Source organism: Cydia strobilella, chromosome 8 (assembly GCF_947568885.1).
Source record: "Cydia strobilella chromosome 8, ilCydStro3.1, whole genome shotgun sequence".
NCBI classification, from domain to species: Eukaryota; Metazoa; Arthropoda; class Insecta; order Lepidoptera; family Tortricidae; genus Cydia; species Cydia strobilella.
The window spans coordinates 17,842,478-17,868,346 of NC_086048.1; the positions used below are offsets into that span (position 1 = coordinate 17,842,478).

Here is a 25,869-nt window from a genome sequence, read left to right on the forward strand (position 1 = left end):
TCAGGCTAAACAGAAACAGTAATAGGTGCAGGCATTGAACAAAAAAAAGCAGAATAGGTAATTTAAAACAAAAAATATAGCTATAAATAATACACACTACCGAAAATAAACTTACATAATTGTTTATACATATTATACATACTATAATTGTTTTGATTTTTATTACACTTTAAAATGTATTCTAAGACGCAATGTATTGCGAATTTTGTAAAGCGTGACAGGCAACGCCAAAGACACTGATTACAGCGTAGAATCGTACATTGAAAATAATGTTTAATTTGTATGAATTAATATATCGTTTGAGGAGTACAATATATTATGTATATTTAATTATACGAACGGGTCTTGCGCGATTCTTTTGACTTTTTTACCTTAAACGAGACAATTCTAAAAACCCCAAACACTGGGTTGCGTTGTTTTATCACAAAGTTCCTATGGCTACCTCCTGTCTCCATCATCAGATTAGCTCGATGGTATTATAATATTGCATTGTCACCCGACCGACCCGACCATTACATATATGTATGCAAATTTTCAGCTTCATTGGAAGTTGGAAAGTGGGTCAAATTTAACTTGCAAGATTTGACCCTAACAAACATATGATTACATGGGTACATTGCAAGTTAATAAAAAGCTTGTAATGAGCGAAGTGTTATACGATTATGCAGAATACATTATCCTGCCTATTATGACATTAGTTATTTGTGCAACAAGAGAGGAAAGTTGATTTTTCTTGCGATTCAATTCGATGCTCGTGATTGAATTATAGAATCTTTCACTTTCTCGGGACTCAAAAACACGAGATGTAATAGTAGATTGTTAACCAAGGGACGAAAGGCACTCATTTCTGCCGAGGTATTTTGGCGCTCGAATGCAGTGAGAGCGCCAATAGTCCGAGGCAGAAATGATGCCTTTCACCCGAGTTAAACACTCTACTTTTCATTTCGAATACGAGGAAAGTAAAATGCATGTATTTTTTTTAAAACATGACTAAGTATACATTTTTATAGTATTTCTTGAGGGTACTTTCAATTAAAAATTCAGACAAAAGTATCGTTATTTATGGAATGGAGAGTCAAATATCAAAATGAAAAATTTATTACAAATCCATTTAAACTCAAATTTCAATTGCGTATCGTAAAAAAAATTAAAAAAGTCGTACTTCGAACGTAAAATGCTCTAGTGCAGACACGTATTATTTTCTGCGCACCTTTTAGAACAACAATGACCCTCTTTCAGAGCATGAGAAATGAAAAATAACTTTGCTCTCGTGTTACAATTATAATTTTTCACCTTAGTGGTGAGAACACATTAAATGTTAAAATGTATTTCGAATTACACAGAAAAATTATACAGAGAAACAAAAAAAAAACGAATTTGTAATAGAATATGAAGTGGCAGAGTTCATGGCCTTTACTAAATTAAAAAGCTACTTTGTTTTACTCCCTGGAGTGATGAAAGTAGGCTTGTTCGAGCTGCTAAGATGAAAAAATAATATTATTGTCAATTTTATAATTTGAATTATTTACAGTGATTTTATAATCGTAATTTACAAAACATAATGTACAGAATATACCCACTATCCCGACACGTCCTGTAACTTTTTGTTATTAATAAATAATACAAATATTAGGCACTTCCTATTGCATCTACAGTAAGCAAGATGTCTTAGTGAACATTGCAGTAGCGTAAGTGTTGCAATAAGTATAAAGGGTTTTATACATTTGGCATTTTCAAAATTACCCCGCTTTCAAAGTTATCGCAAATGTTGAAATGCACGTTAATGTATTATTATTTAATTTAATGCCGGTTGCAGTATCTACAGTTATTACGGTTATTACATTGTCATACTAAAAGCTCTTACAGTGTTGTGACATCTCACTCACGCTTATCAATTACTCTAAAATAATTACCAATAAATATCTCAAAGGAAGTCCGTATTGTACTAACATTTTAAGTTATCGGAGAACCTTAAGTCTTAGCAACACGGTTCAGAAATGTTCATTAAGTGTGGACTATGCTACAGTCGCCATGAGTTATATCGGAGCGGCCAAGGCGCTCACAAATATTTGAACACGCCTCTGTTGTCAAGGTATTAGAGTGCGTGGATGTTCAGATATTTTTGAGCACCTCGGCCGCTCCGATATATCTGACAGCGACTGCACGTCTATAATCATAACCTGTCACGACATTTTACAGGTTAATATATGCAAATATGCTTGCGTGTGGGTACCATCGTGGGTACAATTCGTAGACTTTATTAGGATAACTTAAGGTATACTTTTGGTCAGTTCGTATGTTATAGAGGCGATAGGTTCGACACTGACCCACAAACCTATCTACTTTCAATTAACATTTACTTTTTTAAGCCCTTGAATGAGGAATTTAATCGATCATCGTATGCCAATTAAACATAATTTTACGAGTACGTAAACGTAATGTTTATTCGTTAATACTTGGTAATACTCTGACGTACACGTCAGCTGCAGAGAAAAGGTGCAACCCTGTGCAATGATAGACATAGTATATACACAAGTAGTTATAGACATGAAACCGAGCGACCAGGGGCCCGTTTCTCAAAAGCTTACTTGTAATACAAGTGGAAGTCCCTTTCTAACAAAAGCTGTCAAAAAGTGACATCCGCTTGTATTACAAGTTTTCCGCTTTTATTAGTGTGTTGCCATGGTAACCCATATGATTTGACAGTTCGTGGACTAATAATATTAGTCTAATACCGTTCGAGAAATGGGCCCCAGGGGTAAGAGAAAGACATATTCATGTATTGACAGTTTCATGTATGGCAGCATAATCCTTTTTCTCTTTCTTATAAATTTCGGTATTTCGGCATCGCCTCCTTGCTATGATGCCATAACCCGACCATGAAAAAATGCGGTCGGTGATAAAGACAAAGCATGGCATTATTTTTTCTTTCCTCTTATAGGAATCGCAATAAGACTATCTTTCTCTATCAAAAAGTGTCAGGCCCTTGCCTGCAACTTAGTGTGTAGACATATTCGATCCATATCGTATCTCGACCTATTTGATGTATATTAAAGTTCGAATCAGGCCGCATCTCCATACCAATTTACATGTAAATCTGTTCAGTAGCATTAACATGAAAAACGTAACAGAGATGCAGATTTTGACATTTGAAATATTACTTAGTAGGGATGCGGGTGTGACCTCCGACTAAACCAAACCACACAACCACCTAATCGATAAACGGGATTAGCTATAATCAAAGCAAATTTAAACGTTTTTTACGCGCACACGCATAAAGTATAGATTATTAACTAACGGACGTAACAGCCTTGAAAATCTTTACCAACATAAGATGTTTTGAAAGTAAACATGTTGAATACAGGCTGCGCTAATAACTCAATTAAATTCGATCCATTTAGCTAATAAACTTCCTGTCTTTGAGCAATCGCGCGCAAACAAAACGTATCCTTATTTGTTATTGCGAGAGCGAGACGGATGTTTTGTTGCTGTCCTGCTCTTTGGATGTTAATTAATAAAGGAATGACGTTCGCTGCCGCGATTATGACGTTCAATCCGTCATTCATTTTATAACGAAATTTGACAGATACTGCGGCCGCATCAACGCCGCCACAGTAATTTCGCAGCAGTAATGCATCTGCAGTTGACATCCCAATGTCACCTTAAGTGTGAGCGAGATCCTTACTAGTATGTAATCGTATCACACAAATATCAAAACCTAACATTTTAAATTCTAAACACAGCTCTAATGTTAACATTCACGCCGCCATTTTTCTATTTATTCATAAACGCTCCTCAAATCTAACAAACCATTGATAATCGTTTGCCCCTATCCTTCATTTTGACATTTCTTTCTTTCTTTTCTTGATGGACTTGAGGGCGGTGTTGCCCGTAGCCAATGTCACGTAAAAGGGTAGGAACAAAATAAATGCTCTTAGAGCACGACGCTGTTCGGTGGTTGTTGTAGTTGTCTCGTAAAACCGATAGCTGGATTTTACGAGAAGCACGTGGACTACCGGCCGTTGACTCCAAAATGGTGGTTAAACACGCTTTGAGATTAATTCTCCATTCACTGCACACTACCACATTAGATTATTGTATAATAAAGCTATCGATATTACACTTTAAACAATATTAATGATCAAAAAACAAAGGAATTAATCACGAGGCTACTATCAAGATGGCGTTCGAACCGGAAGTCTTTGACATTTCTGTTTGTTAGAAAACGGAAAAAAATGTTCTAAGTTTTATGAATAAAGCGGCATACCAAAAAAGTAGGTTTTTTGCGTGGGAGTAGGATCACTTATTATAACTAGGTAACTCCCTAAAATGCTTATTTAATGAATTTGAACGTAAAATATTCATAATCTGTATTGGTATGTTAATGTAACATTTAGCTTAATGTAACATTTAGCCTGGTATAAGTACCTATATATCGCTCCTAATGTCACTTGCCGACAATTCAAAGCGTATTAAACAGGAATTAGTTATTTGTGCAACAAGAGAGGAAAGTTGGTTTTTCTTGCGAGTGTTTATTTTGAGTCCCGAGAAAGCGAAAGACTCAAAAACACGAGATGTAAAATAGCTTTGCTCTCGTGTTGCACACATAATTTTTCACCTCAGTAGTGAGAACATATTAAAGGTTAAAATGTATTTCGAATTACACAGAATCAACAGAAAAAAAGTATTATAATATGTACGATACGATAAGATACGATACAACACGATACGATACGATACGAGACGAGACGAGACCGGACCGGACCGGACCGGACCGGACCGTACCGTACCGTACCGTACCGTACCGTACAGTAAAAAAATGTAATAAAAGTATGAAGTTCATGGCCTTCACTAAATTAAAAAGCTACATTGTTTCACTCCCTGGAGTGAGGAAAGTCGCACTTGACGAAAGTAGGCTTGTTCGAGCTGCTGAGGTGAAAAATATATTATTGGGATTTTTTTATAACTTCTATTAAAACCAAGGTATAGTTTGTCAAAGGACTGTCTCATTTCAAACATAGACAGAGAGAATCATACTATCTTTGTCTTACCCTAGTACTAGCACCCAAAAGAAAAGGATGAGTATAGTTTTTTTTGTTTTTATTTACTGACAAGATTTGCTTGACCAACTATATTTGTCATGTCATGAAAGAAGGTAAAATAGATCACTAGGTGTGTGGGTAGACGATAAGGTGTGTGGGTAGACTACAATAAAAACTCGCAGCTTATCAGTTAGGTACTCTGTGAAAACAGTCATTGGTAACAGTGCCGAAATAGCGAAAATTCAGAAAAACTAATTAAATTTATTTGCATCAAATGGTAGCTGAAAGAGATCCCTTTTATTTTGTTATTTAAAAAGCTCCACTTTAAATTTGTTTTTAAGCTTAATCTCTGTCATGTTTATTTACATTATTTGTGTTTTCACTTGCATTATTTCACTTCTTACATTATTTCTAACGAAAAGTATTATTTATACGAATAGCTTGCCAAATTGCGTGCACACGTTTGCTTTAATTCTATTTATATACTTATAATGTAATTGTCTTTCATGAAATAAATAATCTAATCTAATCTAATCTATGTGGTATTTTCTATAAAAAGGGACCTTATTGTCGATGGCGCTTACGCCATTATAAACGATGCTCCGATATAAAATACAATGCCGCGCAACGCTGTGTGTATTTAAGGTAAATTTTGCTGCCGGCCGCCTTTGGTGTCAGTAAGAAATCAATCACTCGCTGGCAACGCTAAAAATTGGAATAACGACCAAGTGCCTCATTTACATGCATTTTTTTTTTGCCTTTGTTCGATACAACTAAATTCGGTGATTATAATATGAAAGGAAATTAGTTAAATACAGGTATATAAATACAAAAAACTTAATTTTCGAAGAGTTTTAAACGCAATATAATCCGTCTTAATTGTTTTTGGTTTTGGTGAATCGGTTTTATTTTCGTGAATTTAAATGACATTGTTCAAAAAGCGACATGTCAACAGCTACTGACAAGAAAAAAAAAACATCTACCTTATGAGACAACGCTGAATTAATAAATATGCAATGTTATTAGAACAAAAACTATTATTTATCAAGCTTTATTTGCTACAAACCAAGACCTTTATTTAGAATTCGGTAGATGCATTATAGGAAATAGAATCCTACCCTCAAAAATCTGTCAATACAATATTAACTTACTGTCAAAAAATAGGCCCACTCCAACTTTAGACATATAAATGCTGTAATTTTATTCTCATGACCTTGACCTTACCCTAATTACGATATTCAAACGTACTTATCACGTTTGAAACCGTCAAAAGAGAACGAAAATAATTTGTCATCGCCTTCACCTGTCACTGCCGTATGTCATCGACTCGAGAAGTTCACGGTCGGGGCGCAACCTTACTCGCCTTTCAAAATCACTCGCTCAGCTTTCCTACTTTAAACATCTCAAATTGATTTCATATGAAATTGAAATTTCTCGCATTGAATATCGCATGTAAATAGTCCGGGGACTGAATTTCTATAAAGGTAACTGGGCATTCCCAGTGTAAGGACTGATTGTGTATAGAAGACAAAAGTGAACTAAGTACAACTAGTTGGTCGAATGATCTGCGTTCATACGTTCATGCGTTCTAACTTTAAACATCTCAAATTGATTTCATATTGGTGTCTGTGGGCCTCGCGAGTATATTTATATAGGTTAACACTGAATATATGGGGTATTATGAAAAATTTTCAATCTGTAAAAAAAATGATGATTATGAAACCCGCACACAAAATTTTACGAGAATACATTGAAAAATGTGACCTGTACCTTTTTTTATGATATATAGGAGGCAAACGAGCAGACAGACCTGATGGTAAGCGATTACCGCCGCCCATGGACATCCGCAACACCAGAGGGCTTGTAGATGCGTTGCCGGCCTTTAAGATAAATAAATAAATAATCTTTATTTACTTGAAACCTAATACATTATGTAAGCCTTAGACTAAATTACAAAATAAAGCTTATATTAGGTTTGTAACAGTTTCATTAGGATTGAGCCTCTGTTTCCTGAACTAGGACAAAGCCTGTGACTAGGGATTCAGTGATTCCTCCGAGGAAAATGGGAGTACGCTCTCTTCTTAAAGGTCTGAAGGTCGTATCGGTCCGGAAATACCGCAGGCTAGTTCATTCCATGGTTTAGCTGTGCGAGACGGGAAAGTTTCTGGAGAAACGCACAGTTGAGGACTGCCAACCATCTAAGTGGTGAATATGGTAATGTTGTCGCGTAGGACGATGGCGAAAAGAAGCGACAGGGATTAATCCGAACAATTCCTCGGAGCACTCCCCGTTATACATGCGATAGAAAATGCAGAGCGAAGCCACATCTCTAATGGAGAACCAATTTAAGACTTAAGTTCGAATGAAGCTCTCAGTGTAAGGAATATCATGTTATGTACGCGGTTACGACATTTGTAAGCGCACTTCGTCCTCTCGTGTCACTAATGATAGTGTATTTACAAGTTTACCAGCCTACAAGCCTAAACCAACATTAGAACACTAAATATACAATTATACACTTGACTAACGGCATTGACCTTTGACCAAAATCTTTCGGCCAACATTTTGATATGACGGTTAACTTATGTCAGAAGTAATTGGCCTTACATTTTTAAACCAGGGGTCGCAAACCGTGAAACGCGAGCGTGCGTCTCTTTTTACGTATAATTGCTGGTCTTGCAAAAAAGTTACTAACGTATTAAGCCCGATTTGAATCGACATTTATAAATCTTTAGCCTCTTGGGGGTTCGAAGTCCTAATACCTACTAGTACTATATCCTACAATGCAATTTGAATCATTATTAAATGTAACAGAGTTGCTATGTTTTGTTTTGTTGGATTTTAAAATAACAAATTGAATTATATTTTCTAATGTTATTAATTCAAATTTGACTGCCAATTTTCCTTGTATGAGAGGTTAAGATTCCTGAAAATTATAATTTTTAGTCAGCTCTTCGTTTCAGTTAAATATTTGTTTAGATTTTTAATAAGGACAAAATTTTGGAAATACAGGCAATAATTGCGCACATTATTTATCTAGAGACCAAGAGAATTGTGCAACAGTTTTAATAGCACACGCAGTGCAAGTGTTATTTTAAACGTCAAACTTCTATGAGATTATTTATTTATTTTATTATTCAAATTAGTTACACAGCATTACAGTATTACTACTAAGGCACTGCGAACTACAAAGCAAATAAAAATAAAAAGATACGAGAAAACACAAATAATAACAAAACAATAATAATAATTATTATTATGAAGTATAAGTAACGCACTGCGTGTGCTATCAATGCTATCAGACTTCTCTTGGTCTAACTCTATTTATTTTATATTTAACAAACCTTACATTATATAAATAATTAATATGTGTTACTTTTTTCCAGGTACGTTTTTTCATGAAGATGTGTCGCCGGTACGTGAACATTACAAAATTTTTTTATTTATTTAATTCAGACTGTAAAAATCCATATTTTGTTAGTAATTTACTTAAACTAGGGAACCTATAAACTAAGTGTTAGTCTAATTACAACATTTACTACACAATTATAAACTTAATAGTTTGAGGGAAATTAGAATACCCAAGGGCCTTACACTCTTTGATAGATAAAGATAGTCTTATTGCTATAAGAGGAAAGAGAAAATAGTGCCATGCTTTGTCTTTATCACCGACCGGGTGGCATCAGGTAGGAGGCGATGGCGAAATACCGAAATGTATAAGAGTAAAAGAGAAAAAATCCTATGCTGCCCAAATTTTATATGAATATTCTTTATCTTACCCCCGGTCGCTCGGCGCGTCTATAACTACTTGTATATACTATGTCTATGAAAATACCCGACACTCCGTCATAAACAAGAAACACGAGACAAAGAACAAAATAAAATAACGCGGGTATTTGGGCGTTTTCTAAAATAAATTTTGAAAACCTGATTCTTTCAATTCTGGACATTCTTGGGCTCATTCTACTCAGAATCGACAGCATTCTCCATCCCACCATTAAAAAAGATATCCCAAAATGTCCATTCCATTATGTCACGTTTTAATGTGTTTTTTTTTTCACTTGTATATGCGTGACGTAGTGGAACTTAATTTACCATCAAAATTAAATATGCTAGTGATTCTGAGTTGAAAGAACCCAATATCACCACGATCTGTGAGAATCAGGTTTTTCAATATTTACTTACTTTAGAAAACATACATTTTCGGACCGATACGACCTTCGAATATTCAAGAAAAGAGCGTACACCCGCGGATACGCATTAGCAACAGAGGGTATAGTCCGACAAGAAATTGTAGTTAAAAAGTGGCAATACTGTAGTGTCGTGTCGTCCCATTTTCTTAGATTGATTTGAAAGGGACGACACTACAGTATTGCTACTTTGAAGACTGTAAATTGCTTACCCACAGACGATTCGACTGCTCGTTTGCCTCCTATATTATAGAAATAAGAAATAGGTATGTAGAAAAATATAATACAATCATAAAATAAAACATAGTTATTTCAAAACATTAGCATACTATTTTAGATCCAATTCTAACGTGTTAAGGTTCGTTTTAGTAACAATTACGTTCACGACTTAATGCACTTTGGTCTTGGCGAGATGTTGTACTCCCGTTGCGTAGCAACGCTACGCCGCAGGCTCCCGTGGGCGTAGCCCGTCTACGCGTGACGTAGACGGGCTACGGATGACGTATTCAAAAATGTCCACCTTTTTGAAGGTCACAGTCTATATTTAAAAATAAACTGCTCATATAATTATGTTGTGTAACAAAAACAAAGCATCCTTTCACGTGGCAAGGTCAGCTTTGTTAATAAGAATCGAAATCTGCGTGCAAAACGATAACGCGATACATTTTATCAAAACGTATCAAGCCATTAGTGTTGAGACGGATATATGCAGTTTTTATAGCAGTGAGCGGGACGGGAGTTGTAGCAACAAGTCTCGTTCGCGTTATCGGCAGTGACGTCACGACCCTTTCACTGGCGCGAACGTTCTCACGACGTCAGTCCACGCGGCTCGGTCACGGCGTCCACCCGTCTCGCTGTGTTCCTAAAACGACTGACGCGCGTTCCATATTCAAAAATTTAAAAAGTTTTGACGGACCTGGATTCTAGGGAATTTCGCCATGGGTGTTATCAAGGTGTCCCCCGATACTGCGTCTCTGATCTCCGTGTGTGACATGCTCGACGATATGAAGGTGAGTGCGTATCATGTGATGATAGCTATGGCGCGCGGCCAATTCCGTATTAGTGAAAAGTTTAGTTTTTATTTGCGAGGATGTAAAATAAGCGTATGGCCCGAAAAAGACGGCTAGAATTGAACGATCTTTAGGCGTTTGTACAGAAAACATAAATTTCGGTGGGTACTTGCAAAATTGTGTTAGAGTTAGACCAAGACAAGTAGTAGTTTAGATTCTTCAACCGATCAAGCATCTACACGGACTGGATCAAGTTCTGATACTGAAATTCTGCTCCCACAACCTTGATGCTGGCAAAATTGTCCCAATGGACAGATGCCATAAGAACCAAAAACTGAACTGAACTGAACTGAAGTCTGCAACGATTTTGATAGCACACGCAATGCAAGTGTTATTTTAAACGTCAAACTTCTATGAAATAATAACGTATAAATGACACACTGCGTGTGCTGTCTAAATCGTTGCAGACTTATCTTGGTCTGACTTTAAATAAGAATTGCCGATCCTTTAAAGTTACAATGGTTGGTAATTGAGTTGGCATGAGGAATGCAGGTTCATCACCATCTGCACGCCTCTGTCAATTAAATTTACTGAACTACATTATATTTTATAGTGTAAATTATAATATTCCTGTAATTAACTCTGTATTGCTATTTAAATAGTTAAATGTGTCGTTTATAGCCGTCGGAATTCCTTGTATATATCAAAGCGGTTCCCTGAGCCAGAAGGCGAAAAATCTCCTTATATGATCATATTTTTCTAAGAGACGTTGATATTCGTAGACGTGGAAAAAATATATGTAGTTCTTGATTATATTATCTTTAATTTATAAGCTTCCGATACACGAATTATGACACTTCGCTCGATACAATTAATTCCCAAAGTAACCTCTGACTAGGACTTTTAATCCAACTTTACTCGGTTATTTTTTTGTGACACTATAAACAAAAAAAAAGAAAAAACAATCTTAACTTAAATAGTAATTTGACCGCTTTCGAATTTCGATATTGTAGGGCAACGTTTTTAAAATAAATAAAAATCGACAAAATTAGATTAAAATTGACACTTGGCGCATGGTCTTGCCCATTCTTTCTCGCGAAATGTGACAGTGATAGTGGCAAACCGATGGAACGGCGTTAATAAAATAAATAAATACAATATGCCTATCTATAAAATAATTAGTGTTTGTATAGTAAGTCTTGGGGTGTGGGCGTTATGACGTGAAATCTACACATTTTGCGCCGTATTGTGTCCTTCGGTGTCCAATCCAATTGTTATGTTCTTACCCACATGATGACAAAAGATTGTGTAAATCGATCCGCGATCGATTTAAATTTGCTTTATGTTTTTATCCATTGTCTTGTTTTTATCAGCTCTTTGCATCTTGTTTGTGACACCAATTAAATTAATCAAGATTGATTGATTGTAAAGTTAAATTTTTTATATATTTTGAATAATAAATCTTCGTTTCCAAGGTTATATGTGTGCTATATGTTTTCTCAATGTTATATTATTATTTTATTTCATTAAAGTGATAAAAGGATAATACTAAAGACACATAACAATACTCTTTTTTACGGAATTTAAATATTAAAAATGACAAAGACGGTTTTATTGCTAACTAGTAATCCGCCCCGGCTTCGCACGGGTAGTTCAAGAAATTTGAGTTAGTTGCGTGTTATGTGAGGTTTACCCGCCATGTTTGAAGTCCGATTGTTTTTCGTCGTTTTCGCGGAAGTCTCACTTTTTCGTATTTTTCACGCGTTGCGATCTCCAAACACGGCTGTTTCACTTCCACCGCTTCCACGGAGGAAATTCTATCCTCGTAAGACCCAGAGCAATTTTAGCGCTTTTGCATTTGGAACTTTCTTTTATTTCTAATATGAGTTCACTTGTAGAAGTACACCGGGACTGTTATCAAGTCACGAGTAAAATTATAAGACTTGTTAATGGGCGGGTTACAAAATTAGTAAGATATTTTTTTACTAGAAATAACCCCAATTTTTGATAGCGCAGAAATAGTGGAATACTCAAATTGAACATATAAGGTCAAAATTATCGTCAATCACTGGTTCTTTACGACGCATATCAGGCTGTATTCCGCATAAGCTACGTTATACCATATATAATTGTCTAATTAAACCGCACCTACTCTACTTGATTGAGCTGTGGGGCAGCGCAGCCAAAACCAAACTAACTCCCCTACAAATACTCCAAAATAAAATAATCAAAATTCTTTTTCACTATCACCGTCTAACACCTACCACGCGTATATATGCAGAAACTGGCCTAATGAACATTAAACAATTGTATATGTATAGTACCAGCATTCTTGTTAGGAAAATATTAAACAGCGCACTCCATACTAACTTAGCCTTTATAACGAAGAAGCAAATATCCAAACGCACTACTCGTCGTGCAAGTTTCATTGTGCTACCGAAGATAAGAACACAATTAGGGAAAAAAATGTTTACATATGAAGGTGCACAGCTTTATAATAAATTACCGTCTGATCTGAGAGGGACAGGCTCATTCAATGCGTTTAAAACTAAATTATCGCAATACATTTTAAACCACTACCCACCTTAAAAAAAAAAAAAAAAATGTGTGAGCGTGTACCTCTCGAGCTCGACTTTAATGCTACCGTAAATAGGATAACTTTTACTTATAACTCTGTTCTCGTGTAAGTGACTTGTATGTCTTTTATGAGAATAAATATCTTTAAACCTATATTGATGTATTCTGGTTTTTGGACTGTTTACAGTATAATACAAGTAGGTAATATCTTTTATTTATGATTAGAACATGATAAAAATGACCTATCTATCACTTTTATATGTTTGTATGTGTGTCTAGTCTATGCTTACTATATGAAACATGTTAAGCGTTATGTGTACGATTCTAATTCGCGAACGGTAGAAAGTTTATAGATACGAAACTCATTTGCGATTTTAAATTTGAAATGAGGTAACAAAGCAAATGTTGACTTTCTTTACATAGACTGGTATTTACCGATACCAGTTCTGGTTAAGGTATAATTCGTAATATTAAACGCTTTAAGTGAATTGTTTTTTAAACCGTTTAAGAATGTAAGTATATATATGTAAAAAATTTACTAGCCGAGACATGTACCTAACTGGATCTAATCTGTAAATACGGATTTTATATTAAACGGACATTATAATTAGGAATAAATAATTATAAGTGCTATAGCACCATTTATATCCACTAAACATTAAAACGCTAAGTCAGGTAAATTTAGATTTTTTATTCCGGTATTTAAGTTGTATGTAACGATTTGCTACTACTAGTATGTTAAATGCTAGGTCACACGGTTTTTTCTTCTAAATTGGCCAGACATACCTATTACCCTCTATTAATTCTACGATACTTAATCTACTTCTTCAAAATAATACTTTCATAATTTTTCGCGCATGCATTTCAAATCGGGCTACTCTGTAAAAAGTTATGCGTGCTCATGCATTACAAACAGTGAGTGAATAATGAATCATGCCCTGTTTTCCTACCCTTAGGGTTGGAATTTTTTTTTCCAAATTTATATGGGACCAACTTCGGGGACCCTTTCCAATAAAAAAAGAATTATCAAAATCGGACCTCTGTAAAAAGTTATGCGTGGTCACACATAAAATATATAAACGCGCCGACAAGAGAACCTCCGTTTTATCGAACAATATTCATGTAATAACATTGTTCTTTACGAAAAATACCGTAGGTAACCGCGGGCCTAGCGAAGATGACAATTCGCAGAGAAACGAAACGCTGTCAGTAATATGGGAGAGAATAGAGCCAATAGCGTTTCCTTTCGTTTTCTGCACACGATTGTCATTTTGGCTATGCCCCCAGTACCGTCTACCTAGCGACTGCTTCAACTCAAACGCAGTGCTCGCTTACCCCAATGTCAGTACGAGCAAAGATAGATATAACTCCGTAATAGATGGATACAGTCTAAGGAAAAAAACGTGCCTCGAAAATCAAGAAAATTTGATTCTCGTTCAGAGGGCGCTACTAGTTTTGGCCTACAGTCGTACAGATGGCGTTGACGGTTTTGTTTGTTATTTAACAATTTTAACGCATATCAGTGAAAGAACATGGGTCAAAATCATAAAAATAATTAATGCAAATAAAAAAAATCATTTATCTATATTTAAATACATTCTATCGTATTTTTATAAATCTTCATTTTTAGTTTTAAAGTGTGTCGACAGATGGCAGTGAATTTACTGGGGTTACAAAATTTTCTATGACAGTAACGCTCTAGTATCAGTTACTCTATGGTACGAGGGAGATGCATTGTGAGTTGTTTACGCAGTCTAGCGACTAGGTAGGTATGTCAGTGTCAAACTCGTGGTAATGATACAGGTTATCGTTTCTCAAAGGTTTTAATTGTTTATTCTCATCACATGATTTGCCAAGTGTTAAGTTTTAATTGCATTATTAATTGCCGAGTGTATAGTATCGGTGACGCCAGCTACGAAGATAACAATAAGAACAGCATTATTATAATACATGTTTGTTTGCTTGAAAGTTAAAATAATATATTCGATGACTATTAGGTAAACTAGGCTGAGCTGCCCGCGCAGCATGGTTTCCCCTATCACTAAGTCCGTCACTTTCGCACTCACATACTTGTTAGAACGTGACAGACATGGTGATAAGCGTACCGTGCTACGACTCCTGGTATGTAAGAAACGTTATTTACCCCTAACAATATTATGAAATAAATAAATGAAATTTGTTATTATAGCTACACATCTTATTTTTTAAATCATTGCATGCATTGGGTGCATTTATTAAAAACTATTTTGCGATTATCGTTATTGTATTATTTTCATACTTTATACCAATCTGATTAGATATGGCTGATAATTTAATCATTTGGTATATTTATTTACATACTTACATAAGTATGATGATGAAATAATTATGTTCTATTTATCTGTAGATAAATAGAACATAATATATATATATATCTGCCGTGTGTCGTGCCGTGGACAGTAAACATGAAACAGAAACGGGTAGATAAATTTTATCTGTCTTCCCCGAACATTTATATAAACTAATGTCGGGTAGTTTAATGGTACCGGATGGTACCGTATGTACAATGGGGAATGTTCCGAAGAACTTTGATCTGGTGCCATCGTCTCGTTTCTATCACCGCACCTCCCGCCAAAGGAGCAAAGCTCATCCTCACTTAGATACATGGCACACCAAGAATAAGCGAGCATCTCGCTCGTTTCTTTCCAGAACGTGCAGAATGCAGAATGAGTTGCCTCCTGGGGCAACCCTCCATATTTCCTTTGCGCTACGACATGGGGTTCTTCAAGAAGCGGGTATTTAGGGTTCTCAAGGGTCGGCAATGCTTATGTGGCTCCTGTGATGTTGCTTATGTCCATTGGCGACGATGACTGCTTCCCATCAGGCGGCTCGTCTGCTCGTTTGCTATCACATAAAAAAAGTTTAGTGTCCACTACCACTATCTCTATTGACATTTTGCTGGGACCGTGCTACAATAATATACTCCGCTTGGTACTCTCTTCCGAGACTCGCGAACCGCGTGACTGACACAAGGCTACGTCATCGTGCTGTTAAAAGGTTCACGATGACGTAGGCTTGTGTCAGTCACGTGGTTCGCGAGTCTCGGAATAGAGTAACCAGGCGAAGCATATTAATATACCATGGCTGGGACGTCAGTCTTCCGTGACCACAGCTAGTGCAACCTAGCAGAAACGTCGGAAACAAGGTAATATAATGAAATTTAATCGCGTTAGACCCGGTAATGATTCTATAGTTTGGAACTCTTTGGACTCGCGCAGGATTTTAGCGTAGCAAAGCAGGTTTGTTACAATCGAGTTTACGAGTACAACGAGTAGCGATAAATTAAATCTCGACCGAAGGGTGTTTTAAATCGACACGAGTTGCGAATTACCTTTTCATATGTGTATTGTACAACGTTTTACAACACAACACGGCGTTTTTAAACACTCCCTGCGGTCGTGTTTTAATTTTTCGTCACTTGTTTCGAATTTCCCCTTTTCCGCACTTGTATCGTAAATAACTATTACACGGCAGTAAAACACTGACAATAAGTTCGTGTAAATCTATTTTGGTACGTTGGCTCGTAAACATGTTTGTGAACTCGACCATAAACAACAACCAGCCAGCGACAACATTGTAAGTGAAATAGTACGGATGCGGTGTCCTTATCGCAGAGCGCGTCGTATCTGTGGCTAGCCACTTGCTTTAAAAACAAGTTAAATTGGCAAAGTTTTGTAGGTAAATATAATAGTACATTGTGATACAAGTGTGCTACGTTGGTTACACACGAGGCGATATTGTATATATCAATGGATTAACAATAAGAAAGTCGATGTGTGTAATGACCAATGCACACGCGTTTCATACGACGTTTTTCAACACACTTGCGAGGAAAAAAAAACTTTCATATTCGAAATTTAACTATCGTGAGACATATTTCAAAATATGTAGATCACTACGGCTTCACTAACTATTATTTTTAGTCGCTTTTGGCGACGTTTCGGATTCTTTGGGAATCCTTCCTCAGGCATGAGTGTCCGCGGCGGCTGTGCGTCGTGAATCCGAAACATGTCGCCAAAAGCGACTAAAAATAATAGTGAGTGAAACCGTACTGATCTAACTTTCATATTAATCAAATTTTAATTGTTAAAACAGTAAAAGTCTAAAATCTGTCATACTGCCTGCCGCGCCTCGACCCTGCCGCGGGCGGGCCGGCCGGGCCGCGGCAGGCGGGCGGCGGGGCGCCGGCGCCCGCAAGTCGGCGTGGTAAAATCTACTCGACCTATTTAAGAAGGCTCCGTTTCCATACATATAATTTAGCAATCGTTACTTTCTTAAGTCAGTCGGATTATCATTCATTACACACAATGCTATAATATAATGAAAAAGCACGCGTGTTTAATATCTAAAAACGGTTCAATAAGTTACATGTTACGAGCAAGTGTTGTAAATATATTTACGAGCAAGGCGTCTCATGAAATATTTAAAATAAAAAATGCCTCATACACAATTATTTTCAAATTGCTACTGTTAGTTTAATCTATTCAATTCTGCGTGGGTACCACTGTAATTGGGCACATACAAATCACATATAAAATACCTAAATGTTCTAAATCTATGTATGCTCCTATAAATTCACTCCTATAAAACTATAACATACCTAATATTGTCTTCGGTTACCGCGATAGTTACTCATGAAATAAAACTATGAAAACGGATTATATCGCGTATATTGAATTTATAATACATCCCGACGTTTCGAACCCTTTACAGCGTTCGTGGTCAACGGTACAACGGTAAAAATTACAAAGAAAAATTCCAAAGAGAAATTGTATTATAAATTCAATATACGCGATATAATCCGTTTTCATAGTTTTATTTTATAACATACCTACCAAGATTATACCTAAATAGGCGGGCGATAATCTACATTCACGTAACTAATGACCGCGGGACAAACTTCCTAGTGCTAGGTCAACTAAGTACCAAGAAGACCTATTGCACTATCAGGTTAATATAAGTAATCCCAATTTCCTTATCATAATATATTTGTGTTTACAGATTTGTCAATACGACTATGTGGCAAGTGTACCTACAGCAACACAGTTCTTTGTTCGGGAAGGAAAACCCCAATTATTCGGACCGACCATTCATATGACATACAGTTGAGCAATTGGAAACACGTAACCTACAAATGATTTAGAATATTATTGCCTTGACACAACTAATTTTGTTTTGTGAATTTTGTGCTGTCACTACCTACGCAACTTTCGGAACTAATCAAATGATTTTATTAAATATTTTGGTTTGTGTTTTCGGCCTTCACCACTGGAGGGCATAGTCACTTTTTCTTCAATATATGTCATCTATAGGTATCAGTTTATAAAGCTGTCATTGTTAATCGGCTGAAACGACGTCGATGAGCAATGGAATTTTTACATAGAACGTCAAGCAGAATCCAAGACATTCATTTTAATTACCTAATGATTTCTTGAGTATTGCTAATGTTTCTAGTGGTGATTTCATGTTTGATATTTTATAACTCCTATATTTTACTGCAATAAATGTGTTATCATTAACTTGACGTAAAAACAGCTTTAGTATTGAGGCGTAGTGAAGGTCTAGGAATGACAAAGTGGTTCAGTTTTTTACTGTCTAGAATCTAGATCATAATTGATTAAATTAAAAAATTTAAACACCGGCAGCGCAATAAAACGGACGAACTGATAAAACATGTCTTAGGCAATCCAAAAAGGCATCCAGTCGGTACGTCACATCCGTTTTAGAGCTACGGTGCCACAGACAGACACACACAGAGCGGTCAAACTTATAAGACCGAGGGGAGCGAGGGTTTTTGCGGCGAGAGTTAAAAATAGGTGAAATGATAGCCCGAACGAATATTTATGAAGAAAAAATTTAAAAGTGGAAAAATTACGGCCTCTGGCCTCGGTCAGTGGCCGTTTAAGAAGTGTAACGCGCTTACGGTAGATGTCACTAGGGTCCCCTAGACCCATATGGTGGAAAGATTCGCTGGATGAGGTCTTGGTGGCTAAGTTGGCAGAGCGCTGGAGTATCGATCCAGAGGCCGTGAGTTGAAGTCTCTCCCTAGGCAGTAATTTTTCCACTTTTAAATTTATTGTAAGATTAATAGCATCTTTCGCAGACGTTTCTGCTTGTTAAAAATTAATTTATGAAGAAAAATTTAAATCCCGTTGAAAGATAACTCGCGCATTTTATTGAAACGTTTCTCGATTGAAATTCAACGATATCGAGTAACGTTCGTTCCGAATTACATCACTTGAATAATAACTCTGTGCGTAAATGGTCGAATTTACATTTTTGTCGGCGTGCGAGGATGTTTACATGGGTTAACAAAGAATTGGAGCGTTTTTGTGCCTTAAATTGTTTATTATGAACAATTTTTTTATTGTCTTATCTACGTTTGCTTTCATATAAACGTACCTACTTGATTTTTTACTTGCAGCGGTTATAATCAGGTTTTTAGGTACTTCAAAAATTTTTCATACTTACTCTAAAAATTTTCTAAAACTAAATTATTTGAAAATGTTTTAAACCTTTGTTACAAGTTACTTTTTGCATAGAATGTCAACAAATATTTTGTTGCCTAAACTTTTTGAAAACAGTACCAAATACCGACGGAGTAAAATAATATGAGCTAAATTTTGCTCATCCTCAATTGAGATAATAAGTATTGTATGAGGATGGTGGAAAAAGCTCTTGAGTAGCGGACGGATCTGGGGGTAACTGCACAAAAGATCCCCTAGGGTCGAAGTGTATCCGCAAGGGCTCCCGAAAACCATAAGATTGTGTAAATTCAACTGTGTTTAAGTTCCTTATATACAGGAAAAAAGTGGGTTTTTCTACAACTCATCTTTGACGTTTTACTGTACCTAATTAAATTACTAACTACCATCCAATCATATGGCAAAGTTTTTACTTACCAATTTGCCTTGTTACGCTACCTCGTTTGGTCAATGGCTTTCATTTTTTAAAGTGTGATAAGGTCAATACGGATAAGTGTGACTGCGGGGTAAATGTGACTGACCTTCACATTAAGGCCTGTTTACACATTGATTGTTGTTGCAATCCGGAGGTCGCGGATTCAAACCCCGGCTCGTAATGAGTTTTTCGAAACTTATGTAACAAATATCATTTGATATTTACCATTCACTTTTCGGTGAAGGAAAACTGACTATTCCCAATAAGACCTAGTTTCCCCTCTGGGTTGGAAGGTCTAATGGTAGTCGCTTTCGTAAAAACTAGTGCCCACGTCAAATCCTGGGATTAGTTGCGAAGCGGACCCCAGGCTCCCATGAGCCGTGCCGTGGCAAAATGCAGGGACAACGCGAGGAAGATGATGACACATTGACTGTTGTATTGCTGACTGTGCATAAAAAATATACAGCATATTAACCTAAAAAAATGTAACACAACGGTTAATGGCTTCATAAGAATCATAAGGTTTTTGCATGCAACAGAAAATTGCTCAAGTTATAAATACTTAGGTACCTACAGAAAGGAAAACTTCAACAAAAAGTGACCAATAGCTATTACCAAATATTTTCTTGATACATCTACTTCACACCTATAAAATGTTACGTATAACATAACGAAACCTACTCTAATACCAATCTTCGCATTTAAATACAAAATGCATACTATGGCGCATCATCTTTAGACATTAAATGTCAAACTAAATTTAAACTTTAAAACGATAGTATAAAACCGATATTGCAATAGCAAACATTTTGTTTTTAACAAGTCACATTTTCGTTACGTCGTAATAGTTTAATAGCGATCCATGAAACTGAAATGGTTCCAACTCATACTTTTGCGTCATTCTAATTTCGACTTAATTTTTACTTGTTTAAAGTTTATATTCGTTCTTTATCCTGATTGCGATCGAAATCTGTATGCTATCAAATGCCTGGCCTGTGAACTCTGACTGTGGACAATGTATTGCGAAATACGAGCATGATTTTCACATGTGCAAGTGCATAGCATTTTTTTTTCTTCTAATAGCTGAACAATAATATTTTTTATAAAAAAAAATTAACAAATAAAAAAGGCAAAAACTTGTTATTTAATTGTACAGCGAATAAAATTATTAAAACAAATTTTCGGTTACTGATGAAGTTAAAGTGACGTCACAAAGTTTGTGACTCCCCTCTCCCCTATGTCACAACATGTCACATTTTTCTTGACCCCCTCCCTCCCCCTAAACTTGTGATGTAAAATAAAACCGCTTACCCGCTCCGTGCAACCGCGCCAGCTAGCGAAGGCCCTCAGATACATTTATTTATTAAACGAATTCCTATCTAATTTTATTACCTGTATATGTTACCATTTGTCGATCATTATTTCCATTCGCCTCTTAAAATGTTCTAATTTACATATCAAGAACACTATAATGATAGTTATTTCCACAAGCATAGTTATTCGAGAATCACGATCTAAATTTAAAGGCAAACATAACATGTACAAGTCTAATGAGTTTCGTGACGTTAATTTTGGACCATTAACGTTTTCCAACGTCAAACGTTACGTAACGTCAACGGTTTTATCAATATTTTTACACTAAACGATCGGTTGACCTTGCTCGTCGATAACGGTCGTTATTAAATCCGAGAATAACTACTGAGACTGAAATAAACTGGAGGTTCATTGTTTTACCTTTGACAGTACAAAGGGGTGTCCATGGGCGGCGGTAATCGCTTACCATCAGGTGATCCGTATGCTCGTTTGCCTCCTATTTCATAAAAAAAAAAATGTTTTTTTGTCTATAGTTGGTCAAACCGAACTGTCAGCAAATAAGAACAGAAAAAAACTATAGTGATAGACTCGAAGGCCAATGATGATGATGAATACCTATCAAGATTCCTATTTGATTATTCATTCCTTATCAATTTATAAGAACAATACAATACGTTTTCGGATTGTAAATTCGCTGCATATCGTTATTTCTACCATTTGGGATGAAAATATATTCCTGAATATTTAAAGCTAAAAACGTTTTACTTGTGTAAAAACCATTGAAATTTTAACCTCCTATTTAAGGCTCAAGGACATAGGACTTATTAAGTTCGATGAAATGTAAATCATTTGCAATTGGAACAGTTGCATTTATTTTGTTTCGTTCGATTTTCGAACAAAACAAAATCAACTTTCTTTCTTACGTTGTGGGTTCAAATTTAAGTAGCAATTTTTTGTTGTTGTTTGCCTTAGGAGGATATAATTACGTGTAGAAATGGATTCCACATTTCAAAGTATGCCTACATCCATATGGCTTATTTTTTGATGGGTATAATAGCATAATTTACGCCACTATTTTACAAACAAAAAAATATTCCAAGCGCGACGAACCAACAAATTCGGCAACAATGTAAAGAAAAGCGTAAACACATTGTAAAAGTAACGTGTAAGCGCATCGCGCGCATATCGGTGCGCGCGCACGCGACATTTTCACTGCACGCGGTGCGCGCGTGCGGACTTCACGTTTTCAGCGCGTAAAAATCACGTCGGAAGGTAGATTGATTTACGTACACTCGTACTCAGAATTGGTGTAAACAGACTGCGGGTCTGTATTAGTGTATTTCATGAGATTAACGGCGTTTATGTACAAATCTTAATTTTAATTTAATTTTTAAGACACGTTATTGATCATGTTTTCACATAAATACGGCTAATTTATGGGCATTTTCACTTAAGTGTACTATTTACTTTTTTCGAAAATCCATCAATTTTGGGGTTATTTCTACTCAGAATCACGAGGACTGTCAATTTAAAAAGAAAAAAAATGTGTCCCCAAGAATATGACAGTTTTTAACTCATTATATCACATACATTTTGTATGGACCGTTACAAAACCGACAGCCAAAATTTGTATAAAAAACTGGGGACACTTTTTTTCTTTGCCTCATTCAATAGAATCATCACAATTTTTAAAATCACAGTATAAGGGACACCCTACTGCATATTTACGGCAAACTTTACCATATTTATGACCTTCTGGGCGACGCAGACCTTTACCATATTTATGACCTTCTGGGCGACGCAGACCCAACCTACCTACTATATAACTTGTATTTGTTATACGGAAAAATATTAACAAATCTTTAAAAGACGGCAATTTAAGACGACGTAGATATAGGTACACGGCAACTCCAAAATTATACAGAAACAACACTAAATTCGACTTATTTACTAAATTACATTAAATTCAACCGAAATTCCGCCAATATTAAATGTTCGCGACGCGACGGGTAGACGCGACGCATGTTTCATTCACGAGCGCCGTGCATTCTGTTCTAAATATAGAATCGCATGTATGACAGATTCCACATACGCTACAGAATGTTGTAAATATTATACATACAAATGTTATTAATTGTAGAAGATTTGTAAAGCCTAATTCTAATTTGTACTTTCAATTTGACAAATAGCTGGCGCTGTACTGACATTGACAATCCGGATGCCGCAACAAATATGTTTGACAAATATGAAACCGTACAGCGAATCTGTCAAACACGGGGCACGGTTTTATTTTGTTACAAACTCGTCTATTAATAAATATGTCTGGGATTTGTTACGTTACGTTTGAAATAAAAATAACGCAGCGTCTTACGCAAGCGAACAACTCCCGAACGCGAAGCGAAGCGGCGCGGCGGGCCCACGGCGTTCGCGTTCGTAAATAAATAAATTTCGTTAATAAATATTATAGGACATTTTTACACAAATTGAGCAAGCCCCACGGTAAGCTCAAGAAGGCTTGTGTTGTGGGTACTCAGACAACGATATATATAAAAATACATAGAAAACAACCATAACTCAAGAACAAATATCTGTGTCATCACACAAATAAATGCCCTTACCGGGATTCAAACTCGGTACCATCGGCTTCATAGGCAGGGTCACTACTCACTACCCACTAGGCCAGACCGGTCGTCATGATCGTGAGCAACATGTAACCTAAGGCTAACAGTATCCGAGCAAGGCTAACTAATTAAACGTTTGGTCTGAGCCGTCGCAATCTTACCTAATCGTCGTGAGCGTTGTATCCTTACATTAACAAGTGTAGCATTTTCGGTGGCCCATACACATTCCGACTGCAATGATTTCAATGATAGTTTGATTAATTTGGCATTACTCGCAGTACATCGTGCGCATGCAAGTGTCAAGTTAATAACCAAATTATGTTAAGAATATAAAAGTTGAAATACGAAATGGCTCCTAAACATCAAAAATTTGATCTAAAAAACTCCAGTGAGACTACAAAATTTTGTATAAATCGTTCGATATGTTTGTCCATGTCCATGAAATGTGGCGATTTCATGGACCGAAACATATCGAACCGATTTATTCAAAATTGTGTAGTCTCACGGGACGGGGGAGTTTTTTTAGGACGGCGACGGTCACATTTGACCAGTTACGTTAGGTTACGTAAGTTACGTTAAGTTAGTTAAGTAAGTACGAGTCACCTATATTATATTTGAATAGCATCAACAGTGTTTGACTGAATTTAATTTTCCGTAAAATAGTTAATGAAATCAAATTCGTTGAAACGCCAGCCAATATAATATTTTTTATTAAATCGAAATTAATTCCAGGTAATTTCGAACACGGGTAATCAAAAAACGTTTTATTGAAAACAAAATTGCTTCTTAATTCCATCAATCATCTTTTTTTATTTTAAATTTCCGTCCTTTTTATATTTAGGTCAGTTAACCGTTATCGTTCTAAATTCAAATTAGATTTCCATCAACAGGTCCTAAAATGCAGCCAAAGTATCAGCATAGAGTAACTTATACTAGAGCGGTACTGTCATAGTAAATTTTGTAACGCCAGTAAATTCACTGCCATCTGTCGACACACTTTAAAACTAAAAATAAATATTTATAAAAATACGATAAAATGTATTTAAATATGGATAAATTATTTTTTTATTTGCATTAATTATTTTTATATGATATTGTCTTCGGTTACCGCGATAGTTACTCATGAAATAAAACTATGAAAACGGATTATATCGCGTATATTGAATTTATAATACATCCCGACGTTTCGAACTCTTTACAGCGTTCGTGGTCAACGGGTGGGCAGTCACCCGTTGACCACGAACGCTGTAAAGAGTTCGAAACGTCGGGATGTATTATAAATTCAATATACGCGATATAATCCGTTTTCATAGTTTTATTTTATTTTTATATGATTTTGACCCATGTTCTTTCACTGGTATGCGTTAAAATTATAAATAACAAACGAAACAGTCAACGCCCTCTATACGAGTGTAGGCCAAAACTAGTGGCGCCATCTGATCGAAAATCAAATTTTCGTGATTTTCGAGGCACGTTTTTTCCTTAGACTGTATCCATCTATTACGGAGTTATATCTACCATTGGTATTAGCAAGTAAAGAAACTGAACAGAGTAACAACTTTAAACAATCGGGACGTGGAGCGAGAGTTTACCAATTAAACTTTAATTATCGTCGTTCACGTACACGAATGGCCAGTGGACAGTTTACGAAACATTATTTGTCCGACTATCTCATTTACAAACCTTTGTTTAGCTAGAACAAAAGGAACTAAAATGCGTGATAATAGACTTTAGACAATTGACTGTAGCAAAAAAAAACTGCTGGTGGCTGAGTGCTGTGATATTAAGTGACCCTTTCAAAGTAGTTTTTTATTACTCATGGTGTTAATTGCTAAACACTTTCATTTCGGCATTACATAAAAGGTGATTACCAATGTTCTATTTCCAATGTTGCTGTATTAAAAACATGTTGAAGAGAAAAATAGTCGTCCAAGTGATATTTTCCTAACAATATTAGGACCTGCCACACCTGCCTAATAAGAGATACTGTGCACTTTTATACTATTTATTTGGCTCACGAAACAAATTTCAGACAATTGCCGGAATTACAATATTATATATACAGTTCAGATCTGGACTATTACTTTAAACATGTGTGCAGAACGATAAAAAATTAAGTTAAAGTGTAACGCTATAGAGATAAGTTGTCGTTTCTACGCTAGATTATGAACAATAA

The 25,869-nt window shown here is 35.9% G+C and overlaps 1 protein-coding gene across 2 annotated transcripts in view; it reads left to right on the forward strand.

Moving 5' to 3' along the window:
- Positions 1 to 25,869, forward strand: part of LOC134743746 (terminal nucleotidyltransferase 5C) — a 331,263-nt gene that overhangs the window by 271,394 nt on the left and 34,000 nt on the right. Inside the window, exon 1 of one of the 2 annotated variants that reach the window (XM_063677383.1) lies at positions 9,640 to 10,242. The exons of the other annotated variant lie outside the window; for it this stretch is intronic. Coding sequence (XP_063533453.1) covers positions 10,171 to 10,242 — 72 coding nt within the window. The 5' untranslated portion in view covers positions 9,640 to 10,170. Of the gene's footprint in view, positions 1 to 9,639; positions 10,243 to 25,869 lie in introns of those variants that run through there. 2 annotated transcript variants of the gene reach the window in all.